This window comes from Leptodactylus fuscus, chromosome 3 (genome assembly GCF_031893055.1).
Source record: "Leptodactylus fuscus isolate aLepFus1 chromosome 3, aLepFus1.hap2, whole genome shotgun sequence".
Lineage (NCBI taxonomy): Eukaryota > Metazoa > Chordata > Amphibia > Anura > Leptodactylidae > Leptodactylus > Leptodactylus fuscus.
Genome location: NC_134267.1, coordinates 199640561 through 199654660, shown reverse-complemented (window position 1 = coordinate 199654660; position 14100 = coordinate 199640561). Strand labels below are relative to the sequence as shown.

The 14100-nt window shown below is 42.5% G+C and overlaps 1 protein-coding gene across 1 annotated transcript in view; it reads right to left on the bottom strand.

Annotated features, from left to right (window-relative positions):
• Window positions 1-221: 221 nt before the first annotated feature.
• LOC142198562 (uncharacterized) overlaps window positions 222-14100 on the bottom strand; it is a 32448-nt gene continuing 18569 nt past the window's right edge. The window contains exons 6-12 of the mRNA XM_075269595.1: window positions 12779-12820; window positions 11599-11681; window positions 9391-9496; window positions 6145-6262; window positions 5841-6029; window positions 3556-3746; window positions 222-2202 (exon numbers count right to left, since the gene is read on the bottom strand). Of these exons, the coding sequence (XP_075125696.1) occupies window positions 233-2202; window positions 3556-3746; window positions 5841-6029; window positions 6145-6262; window positions 9391-9496; window positions 11599-11681; window positions 12779-12820 (2699 nt within the window). The 3' untranslated portion in view covers window positions 222-232. The remainder of the gene's footprint in view (window positions 2203-3555; window positions 3747-5840; window positions 6030-6144; window positions 6263-9390; window positions 9497-11598; window positions 11682-12778; window positions 12821-14100) is intronic.

The following is a 14100-nucleotide window of genomic DNA, read 5'->3' as shown; positions in this document are numbered from 1 at the left end:
ATAAAAAATAATAAATAGGGCTAATAGATTTTTTTTTTTCCCATATAGGGCTCACAATGTGTATTTTTTTCCTATCAGTACGTCTTTGGAGTATGGGAGGAAATCCGCGCAAAGACGGGGAGAACATACAAACTCCTTGCAGATGTTGTCAATGGCAGGATTCGAACCCAGGACTCCAGAGCTGCAATGCTAACCACTGAGTCACCCTGTTGCTCAAGTAGAGATAATAGATTCATTTTAATGAAGCAGTTTTGTTCCATCCACTCCATCGTTCCATCTCTCCAACATGGTATTGCAGAACAAATTTCCTAGTTTTTGGGTCATCTTTAGAGTTTATTGTGACATACATGTACTCACAGTCTTCTGTTCTGCAAGACCCTTCCCAGTAACCGTCCTTGCTAAGAATCAAAGGAAAGAAATCCTTTCCCTTTACAGTCACTTCAGCAACATCAGGAATCTTCAGCTTGAAGGACACGCTGTTGTTCTTGGGTAGAATACCTTCCAGTGGCTCAGCAAGATCATATTGCTCGCCCCAGTCTGTATACACTAATGGGAATGGTGGCCACTTGACTACGGGGTTGTTGCACACAATTAGGTAGTTACACTGGTGTTTGTACATGTTACTGTTCTTAGGTTTGACGTTCACATGCAGCACATAGGTTCCTGACCGTGGCAGGTGGACCTTAATTTGCACGTTGCCTTCTCTTATGGTTGGGAAGACATGTCTTTGGGTCATCTCTGGAGTCATTTCTATTTCATTCGAATGTAACGTAGGAAAAATACTTAAGTCCTGCATCAATGCAAAACTGACTGTGAAACAACCATCGTCTGAATAAATGATAGGGTCAGGGTGTGAAGGTTGAATGAGACCAGCCTTCTCTGTATCTGGATTTGGTCCAACAGGATTATGAAGGCTAGATGGGAAAGGTGGCCATTTTACCTTGGGATTTGAACATGTTACTAGATAGTTACAGATGTAGCCTGCAGAGGCATCAAATATTTGTAGAACGTAAGAACCTGGACCCGGGAGGCGAATAATAAGCTCTAACTTTTGCTTCTGTATACTCTGTATAACATGCATAGCACCAGGTGTCATCTGCATGTCTTCTGACTTCAGACTAACTGTGGTGTTCAGTATTCGGTTAGTAGAAAAGCTAAGGGTTAAGCATCCATATTCTGTTTGGACAATTGGATCTGGATGTGAGGGCTGAAGCAGTCCAGCCACTTCTGTGTCTGGACTGGGACCAACGGGATTATGAAGTATACTTGGAAATGGTGGCCACTTGGCTTGAGGATTGGAACAATGTAATAGGTAATTGCAGATATATCCATTATTGTTGTCAAATATCTGGAAAACATAAGAACCAAAGTGGGGAAGACGAATACTAAATTCAATTCTATGCTTTTCTGTTCTCTGTATTACATGGTGCGGGACAGTCTGCATTCTGTCAGACTTCAAGCTGCTGCTTAGTTTTACATAGCATTTGAGCTGAAAGCTGATTGTACAACATCCATCTTCTGTACGAATGATGGGATCCCGGTGTGAAGGCTGAAACAGACCGGCCTTCACCGTGTCTGAGTTTGGGCCCACTGGGTTTTGCAGTAAAGCAGGGAATGGTAGACAATTGACCTTGGGGTTCGAACATATTAAGAGATAGTTGCAGACATAGCCCACAACAGCATCAAATATTTGGAGAACGTAATGTCCAGACTGAGGAAGATGAACGCTAATCTCCACCTTATGATCTTGTATGGCTTGTATGACATGATGAAGAATGTTTTTTCCTTCCTCCGATTTGAGATTGGCTGTAAGTTTTAGCTCCTTCTCCATTATAAAGCTAACAGTGCAGCATCCATCCTTTGTATACATGACCGGATCTACGTGTGAAGGGCAGCGAAGACCTACTTCTTCTGACAACCAACTTGGACCAACAGGGTTATTAAGACATTTAGGAATCTTCATCTTGTTGTCAATAGATTTACAATCTATTCTGTAATCCACAACCATCTGATAAGCCTCTTTTCTATCGGGTTTCTTTGCATAAATTTGTAAGATCTGTTGTCCAGTCTTTTGAGGAAAAATGTCAAACTTAGCTTCACGTTCCGTGGCTCTTAGCAGGCCAGGATCGTCTGTTTCTTGTAAACTGAAGAGGAAGAACAGGTGGTGCTTGCTTTCTATGGTTATAGATGTTCTCCCTTTTTCTAGGAAAAACATATAAATTGTTACCAAAAAAATATTGTCATTCCTAATCACAATAACCAACTCCATTTCTTGAGTATCGGTAAATGTCTTGACAAATGAACATGACCTTGGCTTCCTTTCCTGAAATGTATGTACAGCAATATTTTTCACCTTATGTGAAATGTAAGAATATAGACAGAGGCACCACTTAAAGAGGACATTTCACCACTCCTAATAAGTCCTGCTCTTTACATGAATTAATAGCTGCTGCTCCACTAAGTCTGACACGTTTGGAATAGAGATGAGCGAACAGTAAAATGTTCGAGGTTCGATATTCGTTTCGAGCAGCCCCTCAATATTCGACTACTCGAATCGAATATCGAACACTATTATAGTCTATGGGGGGGAAAATGCTCATTTCAGGGGTAGGCAACGTTCGATCAAATTATACTTACCAAGTCCACGAGTGAGGGTCGGGCTGGATCCTCCGAGAAGTCTTCTCCGTGCAGTGTCCCCGCGTCATCTTCCGGCTCTGAGTTCAATCTGCCAGGCATCGGGCCTGGGCAGAGCCGACTGTGCATGTCCGCACTACAAGCGGACATGCGTAGTCGGCCCTGCCCAGGCCCGATGCCTGGCAGAGTGAATGAAGAGCCGGAAGATGCCGCGAGGAAGCTGCACGGAGAAGACTTCTAAAGGTAGGAGAAGAACCAGCGTTGATTGGCCGACTGTATAGCATTCGGCCAATCAATGCTGGTTCTGCATCGAACTTTTACATTCGAACAGCGAGTGGTACTCAATCAAGTACGAGTATTTCAAATACCGTAGTATTCAATCGAATACCTACTCGATCGAGTACTACTCATTCATCTCTAGTTTGGAATTTTTTCTCTAGCTCCCACCCAAGCAATCAATGCTGTTAGTTTTGGCACCTGATATGCTATTTAGTCCCTGAACCCTCAGGCAGGATCAGACAAGGGGTGTGATTCTGAGCACTGACACTGGATGCATCTGATTGGAGCTTTATTGTGAAGTTATGTGCTCCCCTCAGGAGCACTGGTTTCCTCTCTGCTTTTCTGATGCACACAGTGTTTCCTGTATGAACAGGAGGCCAAACTCACAATGAAGCCTAAGGTAGTCAGACTCAGCCTATAATAGACTTACATTGTGAGACAGGATATTAATACAAGGGTACATCACTTAAGCAAGGTAACACTCTGCAGGACAGGAGGCAGTGTGGGGAGCTGTCGCATTATCATTCATGTCACCAAAAGGGGTGTGAATTCACTTAAATTTTCATGGTGCGCTCTGCAGAGTAAAAGTCTTCCATGTGGAAACAAACACAACAGCTTCAGAGATCTATGGAGAATGCTTACCTGTTTCAGTTATGGCTGTTTCTGGCTGTGAAGAAATCAATCCTAAGCTATAGAAATGGCTTCTGCGGTGAACACTTTTCTCAAACTGCTTTTGTGACACTTTTGGTTCCAATAACTGAAAATCTGTTTTCTCAGGGTAGTGATCACCAATAAAAAGAGCTGGATGAGTCAGAAAATAGAACTCATTGTACCTTGAAGAAGAGAGATGGAAGAGAATATGATAGAAACGTGTCACAAATGTAACCTACGGTAAATTTAGAGATACATTTCCAGATATTGGGGAAAAGCATGGCACTCACTGGAGCGATTTGTTTAAAAACAACGATCCTTTATTACATGCTTCTTAAAATCGTCTGTACACGAGGAGAGGAATGGTAACACTTTCAAGCAACAACTGTTTCATGCATCTTGCACTTTCTCAGGCTTGCTACCCATATTTTTCCCATATTAGAGATACATTTGTTTATTGGGCACCCTTTAATTTAGTCAAGGACCCCAATGAAACCAATTCAATACATTATTGCAACATAATAGCAAAACCCTTTCCATGCTACAGTGCACAACAGTAAGTGATAGAATATAGCTAATTCATACTATTCTGAAAAGCTAGTCATCTTCTGTCCCCATATCTGGACATATCCAGTCAAGAGGTAAGGTAAGGAAGGGCACATCTGTACTGCCCCCAAGTCATTTGTGAGACATAATAATAACCTGCACATGAGATTACATATACTGCTAATGTTCTATAGAAAAAGAATGTATACAGAAAATATTATAATTATTATTTAGATGCTAATTTATATTATTATTTGAATAACTCTTCTTGGCCCAATCTAAATCAAATCAAATAGGCTTTATTGGCACGTATGAATAGATATTTGGCATTGCCAAAGCTAGTAAAGTGTGTGTGGGGGGGAGTTGGAGTCGAGGGGGAGAGTATGAGGGGGTGGGGGGGGGGTTGGGGTATAACAGTCCGTGGAGTCTCATCTTCCTCTTAGTTGGTGACAGCTGTATGGGGGGGTGGGGCGGGGGGTTTGGGGTATAACAGTCCGTGGAGTCTCATCTTGCTCTTAGTTGGTGACAGCTGTATGGGGGGGTTGGGGGGGGTGGTTTGGGGTATAACAGTCCGTGGAGTCTCATCTTCCTCTTAGTTGGTGACAGTTGTATGGGGGGGTGGGGGGGGTGGTTTGGGGTATAACAGTCCGTGGAGTCTCATCTTCCTCTTAGTTGGTGACAGCTGTATGGGGGTGTGGGGTGGGGTGGGGCGGGTGGTTTGGGGTATAGCAGTCCGTGGAGTTTCATCTTCCTCTTAGTTGGTGACCGCTATATGGGGAGGTGGGGTGGGGTGGGTGGTTTGGGGTATAACAGTCCGTGGAGTTTCATCTTCCTCTTAGTTGGTGACCGCTATATGGGGAGGTGGGGTGGGTGGTTTGGGGTATAACAGTCCGTAGAGTTTCATCTTCCTCTTAGTTGGTGACCGCTATATGGGGAGGTGGGGTGGGTGGTTTGGGGTATAACAGTCCATGGAGTTTCATCTTCCTCTTAGTTGGTGACCGCTATATGGGGAGGTGGGGTGGGTGGTTTGGGGTATAACAGTCCGTAGAGTTTCATCTTCCTCTTAGTTGGTGACCGCTATATGGGGAGGTGGGGTGGGTGGTTTAGGGTATAACAGTCCATGGAGTCTCATCTTCCTCTTAGTTGGTGACCGCTATATGGGGAGGTGGGGTGGGGTGGGTGGTTTGGGGTATAACAAAATCTTCTGCTAAACTCCGGAAGACCGCTCATGAAAATGGGCAAAAACAGGACGTTAAAAATGGACCATCAAAAAATTGATCATATGAGAAACCCCATTCACGTTAATTGATTTTAATGCTGCCATGTGATGGACGTTAAAAAACCATGAACATTGTTTTGTCTGAATAGAGACTAGAAGGTTGTACCATAATTCTTTATGTCTTCAGAGTCTTGTGGAGATTTCTGTTAGAATCTGTATGAAAGCAACAAGGCAAAAATTGTGTTTTGCTTTTTCGGATGCCCACCTATGCAGCATACGGGGCGTCTATGTGCCTTCCATTATATGCGCTACAGGGAGTCTATGCACCTGTTTAATGCTTCTGTATACATATTTTCATCATATATATGAGTTCTGGAACCAAGACTGTCCCAGGAGAACAGATGGATGTTTCTTTTCCTTCCGTCTTGAGAGCTCTTCCTCATAAATTTCCCCATTACTCTTAAGAACACCTGTTAATTTGGAGTATATAAATGTAGAAAGAGCTACTTACTGGAATATGAACTTGCTTAAGGTCTCATCAACATGACCAGCTCCCCATGTGCTGTCGAGCAAGTGCCAATGTCCTTCCAAATATACCATGTTCCACGTGTGATCTACGTCTCCAGATATTGTCTGCCCAGGCTTGAATGACGCTCCCTTGCAGTAGCCACTAATAGATTGGCATTGAACGCCAACAAGTCTATTGGAGGGATAAGTTCACTTTTTTAATATACTGTTACATAAAAATAATCTTAATTATAAGAAGTAGAAAATTCCCAATGAGAAAATCTATCCATAGTCATAATAAACATCACCTGCACATGTGCTCGAAGAGTGAGCTGTATCCTGAACATACTCCTTTCTTGCTCCGAAAGACATCTTCTGGGTCAGAGGAAACCAGTTCTTTATTCTTTAATCCTGCTGTGTCATACTCTGAGATAAGCAGACAGAAAGAAAGAAGTGTGAGGACATATTCTACTATTAACGGTCATTTCTGTTGTACTTTGATATTTATGAAAAATACCTTCATATTAAGGCATGAAGGGTTTCATGGCCCACTACAGGATTGTAAAGTTTGGTTTAGGTTTTAATATGATGATGTGACCAACTTGCTACAGTGCTATGAGGTCTGGCCTTGGGTAACAGAAGACAACAGTGAAACAAACTGTTCACCATTGAGATTTGTGTTGAGTTGTTAATTTTACCCTATAAATAACCTATTAGCCCTTATTGATAATGGCATGTACGAGATAACACAATTGTCTTCTATGTAAAGGTATTTGGTCTCTACAGGGTTATCCTAAAAAACATTTCCTCTGGTTTTAGGATCTAAAGTCCAAAACTGTGTGAAGAAGTAATGATCCAAACACATACTACAAGTAACATAATAACACTGGTATGTTTGTAAAAGGAACGGAAGTATTTGTAAATGTGGTTATATGGGTGACCATATATTACATGGATAGGCTAAGACTATTGGGGATAGCTATGGGGTGGGGGTGAGAAAGACTTTGGAAATTTCTTAAGACTAGTATTTCATACACCAGCCTTAAACCAAAGTATTTTGTAAATTGATATGGCAAATTTAAAGGGATTCTACCACTAAACCAACATTTTTTCTAATTACCACGTCGGAATAGCCTTAAAGGGGCTCTATCAGCAAAATCATGCTGCTAGAGCCCCACATATGCGTGCATAGCCTTTAAAAAGGCTATTCAGGCACTGTAAAAGTTAAATTAAACTACCCCCCCGTTTTAAAATAATAACTTAAAAAAGAATCTTCTCTACTTACGGAACGTGCACCCTGGGCAGGCCCTGGGCGGGCATTCAGAGTGCGCCGTCTTCTTCTTCACCGCCTCTTCTTCCTCTGACGTCTTCGGGTCCCGTCCTCCTCCGGCGCTTGCTCGCGGACACTGATAAAAAAAAATAGCCCGGGCGCATGCGCAGTAGCACGCGGCTTCTACTACGGCTACTGCGCATGCGCCCGGGCTATTTTTTTTTATCAGTGTCCGCGAGCAAGCGCCGGAGGAGGACGGGACCCGAAGAAGTCAGAGGAAGAAGAGGCGGGGAAGAAGAAGACGGCGCACTCTGAATGCCCGCCCAGGGCCCGCCCAGGGTGCACGTTCCGTAAGTAGAGAAGATTCTTTTTTAAGTTATTATTTTAAAACGGGGGGGTAGTTTAATTTAACTTTTACAGTGCCTGAATAGCCTTTTTAAAGGCTATGCACGCATATGTGGGGCTCTAGCAGCATGATTTTGCTGATAGAGCCCCTTTAAGAAAGGCTTTTCATCTCCTACCTTGCTCAGTTGCCTCTGGCCCGCCGTTCCGTAGAAATACTGGTTTTTACCGATATGCAAATGACTTATCTTGCAGCAATGGGGGTGGGCCCCAGCGCTCAAATGGTGATGGGGGCATCCCCACTGCTGCCACAGAACTCTCTCCAGTGACATCTCCATCTTCATCAGCAACCACGTCTTCTTCCGGCTAGGGTCACATGCCGCTCTTGCGCGCATGCACAGTACGCTCCTGTAGTTCTCCGTAGAACTACAGGAGCGTACTGCATACTGAGCGGAGTGTGACTCCAGCCAGAACAAGATGCGTTTGCTGTTGAAGATGGAGGTGACGCTGGAGAGAATTCTCTGACAGCAGTGGGGACGCCCCCATCGCCGTTTGAGCGCTGGGGCCCACCCCCATTGCTGCGAGAGAACTCATTTGCATACCGGTTAAAACCAGTATTTCTAAGGAACGGCGCCGCAGAGATCACGTCTAAAGGTAAGAGACGAATAGCCTTTCTAAAGGCTATTCCGACGTCTGAAGCACAAAAAAAAAAAAAAAAAAAAAAATGATTTAGTGGTAGAATCCCTTTAAGAAAAGGAATCTTAAAAAAAAAGTTGGTTTATCTTTATCAGTCTAGGTACCAGAAATTGATATTCTATTTCTGGCATATATTATAGTAAATCTGCTGGGTTGATGGTGACCCTGTCCTTCTTGTCTAACCCTGTCCACTTTTATTGCCACTTAGAACAAATGTAGACCAAATGTATGACTTTTATAGGCCAGAAACCTAAGTAATAGAGATGAGCAAACAGTAAAATATTTGATATTCGTTGTTTGTTTCGAATAGCCGCTCAATATTCGACTATTCAATCGAATATCAAACCCTATTATAGTCTATGGGAAAAATGCTTTGTTTCAGGGGAACCCACCATTCGACTCAGGAGGGTCACCAGGTCCACTATAACACCTCAGCAAATGATGACAACACTTCTGCAATGCAACTGGGACAGCAGGGGAAGCATGTCCGGGGGCATCTAACAAGCCCAAGTCACAGTTTTACCCAACCATCACAGCCTATCAACTACACACTTTCCACACTCAAAAAAACCTCTATCAAAGTGGGAAAATACCTGGAAACCTTCTTTACTCCCCAATTGTATGGACACAAAACCAAATTTTACTCTAATGAAACCTTAACAAGCACCCCTTTAAATCACGTTGCCCATGACAACCACAGATGGAATAGGCAATGGGAAATCCAAAAGCCCCCACCCTTAATAAAAGCTGGTGTGCATGTATATAGCAAGAAGTAACTGTTCTGTATCCCTGTTTTCCACCATCCGTGGAAAGCTGGACTCCTCTCCCTGTAGTGTATAGCTCTGAGAAGAGCTGTTGTTGTTCTTCGGTTTTTCCCTGCCTATCTGAAGCTAATGCCTATCTAGCCCTCAGCAGATCTCTCTCTCCCTATCTCTCACCGCGAAATGACACGAATTTTGGCGGCGGCCGTTCTTCTGAATGGGAGGTCACAAGTTTTCGGCAGCCAATGTGTTTTTTCAATTTTTTCACTGCCTCCGTTGTCGTAGTTCCTGTCCCACCTCCCCTGCGCAGTTATTGGTGCAAAAAACACGGCAGGGAAGGTGGGAGGGGATACGAATTTTTACTGCGTATGGATTCGATTGGGAACGAACACCTCAAACGGCCTGATATTCGATCGAATACCTATTCGATCGAATAGTGTTCGCTCATCTCTACTAAGTAACAACCATATAGACTGCACACATACCTATATGATGACATATCCATGTCCAGATAACTCTTGTCTTCTCCAAGTCTGTCTTGGCATCACATGTAAGTTCTTTTACTAACTGTTCCAATGTCACGCCGGTCACCTGTAAGTGGGAATAGGGTCATCCTCTGACATATATAACAACATATTACTTATATGTATATAAGTACTTATATGTATAACTACATATTACTAGCAACTTGCAGTAAAAATTGTAGGTTCGTCATATATCGTGATCGGATGTAAAATGAACTACTGAGCTGCTTACAATAACTTTCTTCCAGACTGCTGGGCCTGACTCTAAGCAAAGTCAGACTGTCCATCTGGTCCCCATGTGTTGGGGCAATTCGTAAAATTTGGCAACAGCAATAGTTGCAAAAAGCAATAGTTGCTTAAAAATCCCAACACCTAAAGTGGACAGCCACAGTGTCCAAAATACTGTGTTCTCACAACATGGGGCTTCAGCCTAAAGAGGTCTTTTCACCTCCATCAACTCCAACTCTTTGCATCCTTCAATAAGCACTGCTCTACTGATTTTGGCACAGATCAAAATTTTTCTCTACCTCCGACCAATAATTTTCTGCTAGTTTTGGTACAAATATGTTCTCTACGGACAGGTAGGTGGCGCTAGACTGGATCAGAAAGTCAGTAACCCTGGCATGACAGCAGAGAAAATAACTGTGCAAAGCTAACAGCAATGACTGCTCGGGAATGGTGGAAGCAAGAAAAAAAAAAATCCAACTGCACTGCAATCAGTGGATCGGAGCCTATTGAAGTATATGAAGAATTGGGGTTGGTAGAGGTGGTGAAAAGTCCTCTTTGAGTTAGTGAATATTCTGTGTTATTGGGTAACACATATAACTTCAATAGAAGGCTTATTGGAGAGCTAAATCATGATATGAATGAGGTTAAAACTTTTTTTTTGCTACTTGTTTTTCACTTTTTTCTTGGCTGAAGAGCTGTCCAGATTACACTAGATTAACATTAGCATTGCGGCACTGTTGTTCTGGTCTGTTGGATGATCAGAACAACAGAGAGGTGGATCATTAAAATAACAGTAACATAAAGAGCGCAACGGACCCCACTGACTATAATGGAGTTCTTCGGGGTCCTTTTAAAACTGAAGCCACACAGGACTTTTTCCTCTACCGATTTTTACGCAGACACTGAGACATTGGAGACTGCGGTGTCAATGTGAATATAATAAAGTCACTGGATGCTAATACATCGTCCTAATCATGGTAGAGTTCACTCAGCAAATGTGAACATAGCCTTGTTCACACAAAAAAGAAGTTACAGCTATAGCTAAGTTCAATAGAAAATGTCCAAATAAAACCAGTAATAAAAAAAGAATGTGCTATAGTAATGCTAGCTTCTAGATTATGCTGTCTGTATAGCTTACATAGTGTACTATATACATTTAAGGTTCCATTCACATTTTGGAACACCTTCGGGTTTCTGTTCGGGGTTTTTTTTTTTGCACGAAACATGCAGAGAGAAAAATGCTGCTTACAGGACTTTTCTCTCTGCATGTTTCGTGTGGAAACCGAGCGGAAACCACACTGACCCCATTATAATCTATGAGGACCGCAAATTTCCCAGGCTTTTTAGTGCATATAGGTTTCCATTCAGAAAGTCCCCAAGTAGACTTCCCAACAGAAACCCGGACGCAGATGTGAATGGGGCCTAACTATATTATTATAAAAAACAAAAAACTTGCAAGTCTTCAGTAGGTGATACCTTTTTTAATGGCTAACTCATAATGATGACAGAATATGACGTTTCGAAGCTTCCTCTGGCTTCTTCTTCAGATATATCTAAAAACACTTTCTGCAGGCTGCATATTTCTGTACAACAGGACACATAGGGATAGGATTTCAGGAGGGAGGGGGTAAGAGGCTTATTACTATATACATATAAATATAAACAATTCACAGTTCCCAGGTTCTTTATCTTTATGGCTGTTTTTAGATATATCTGAAGAAGAAGCCGAGAGCTTCAAAACGTTATATTCTGTCATCATTATGAGTTAGCCATTAAAAAAGGTATCACCTACTGAAGACACGCAAGTTTTTTATATTTCCTACCCACTGGCTAACACGGTACAAAAACAAACATTTTCCTTATATATTATTATAGGAAATTGACATAAGTGCAAAGGACTCATTTTGCTTTAGTTATACAATAAGGAGGACCCTGTTGTACCTTAGTGGCATGGAGGTCCAATTTCTCAAATACACCTAGGTCGACTGATAGAGACTTCAGGCTTCTTTTGTCCCAGGGATAAGCTGTGTAAAACAAGGACAGCAAAGTGTTATTACGTTCCATTTTTTAAGGCAAGGCCCTGTCATAGCTTTTGTTATGGAACACAACGTGTTAAACTATTGGATGGGAATCTGTGTAGCACAAATAAAGAAAATAAAATGGAAATTTTGGTTTTATTAATAGACCTAAAGGTCATAGAAAACTAAAATCCCATTGTGGACTCAGAGTACACAGGTTTTATAACAGTCGGTTACTCTTATTTTCATTATGGTGTAGATGATATGTTTCTAAGCCAAGCTAGGGGCTACCGGTGATAATCCATTGACCCTCTCACATGTGATAACTCGGCAGGGAATGGTTGGGAATGGACATTTATTGGAGCATTAGTTCCCAGTCATTGCTGGCAACAATATGCTCAGCCATAATATGCTTTGGTCAGCAACACATTGTCTCAGCAGTTGGACCCCCACCAATCCAAGTAAGTAACGTCATGTCAGGTAACTACAGAGGCTTCTTTGCTATTGTTCCTTTACTCCTGACAACCCAGAGTGTTCTAAATAATCTGACAATTAATACCAGGGTAAGAGTTGCAATTCATGAGAGAATATTTCAATGAAAGGAACTATGTTGGTACCATATTGTAGTTGAATGGTTGTAGCCATCATCCCCTCAATAAAACAATGTCTTCATCTGAAATACTGATTACACCCAAACTATCTAAAGTGACCCAAACATAAAAATTTGCTGGCATAAAGAATATTTTAAAAGGAGATGACAGTGAAAGAAAATTTGACAGATGAGAACGCCCACCGATATAGAAAATCGTAGAAATGGAGACAGCAAACCAGGGACCAGCAATTTGTATAGGAGTCTATGAGGTCTTGGCAGTTTGGGTATCAAGTCTATGAAATACAAAAAAAGCAGGGAGTCACTTTCCAGAGGCTTTAGGACAGTAATGGATGGCATCCTAGTCTGATCAACGATGGTCAGAATTTTTATTTTTTTGGAAGACAACACAACACAATCCAATTCGTTATATATGTAAATTGATATGCCAGTTAAAAACTATGAAGTGAAATGAAGATAGACAATACATGCTATATATAAAAGATTATCTTACTGTATGTGGATGTCGGGTTGTTCACACTCCTCTGTATGGGATCTGTACAGAAAAAGACATAGTCATATCGTGTTAGACACTCCTGGTTAATCGTTCTACCGTAATGTGTATAAAGAGAAGTTACCAGATATCGTATTAATAGGAAGCCATGGAAATAAGCCTTTACTGTGCAGAGAGAGAATAAGCTATACTAGACATTAAATGACTTCTACTGCTATAAGAACAAAATATTGGAACATAAGTAGAGATGAGCGAACACTAAAATGTTCGAGGTTCGAAATTCGAATCGAACAGCCGCTCACTGTTCGTGTGTTCGAACGGGTTTCGAACCCCATTATAGTCTATGGGGAACATATACTCGTTAAGGGGGAAACCCAAATCCGTGTCTGGAGGGTCACCAAGTCCACTATGACACCCCAGGAAATGATGCCAACACCTCTGGAATGACACTGGGACAGCAGGGGAAGCATGTCTGGGGGCATCTAACACACCAAAGACCCTCTATTACCCCAACATCACAGCCTAACAACTACACACTTTACACACTCAATACCACCTCTCTGACAGTAGGAAAACACCTTGAAACATGTGTATTTGGCACTTGCAGTGAGGAGAGCTTGTCACCAGCAGTGAATTTGGCCCTTGTAGTAAGTTGAGGTTGGCACCAACATTTGTTTTGAAAATCAGGGTGGATTGAGCCTCTAACCAGCAGAGTTTGGGCAAATTCATGGTGGAGGGAGCCTCTAAAAACCCCAGTTTGGACCAATTCATGGTGGAGGGAGCCTCTAAAAACCCCAGTTTGGACCAATTCATGGTGGAGGGAGCCTCTAAACAGCCCAGTGTGGGCAAATTCATGGTGGAGGGAGCCTCTAAAAACCCCAGTTTGGACCAATTCATGGTGGACGGAGCCACTAAAAACCCCAGTTTGGACCAATTCATGGTGGAGGGAGCCTCTAAAAACCCCAGTTTGGACCAATTCATGGTGGAGGGAGCCTCTAACCAGCCCAGTTTGGGCAAATTCATGGTGGAGGGAGCCTCTAAAAACCTCAGTTTGGACCAATTCATGGTGGAGGGAGCCTCTAACCAGCCCAGTTTGGACCAATTCATGGTGGAGGGAGCCTCAAAAAACCCCAGTTTGGACCAATTCATGGTGGAGGGAGCCTCTAAAAACCCCAGTTTGGACCAATTCATGGTGGAGGGAGCCTCTAACCAGCCCAGTTTGGACCAATTCATGGTGGAGGGAGCCTCAAAAAACCCCAGTTTGGACCAATTCATGGTGGAGGGAGCCTCTAAAAACCCCAGTTTGGACCAATTCATGGTGG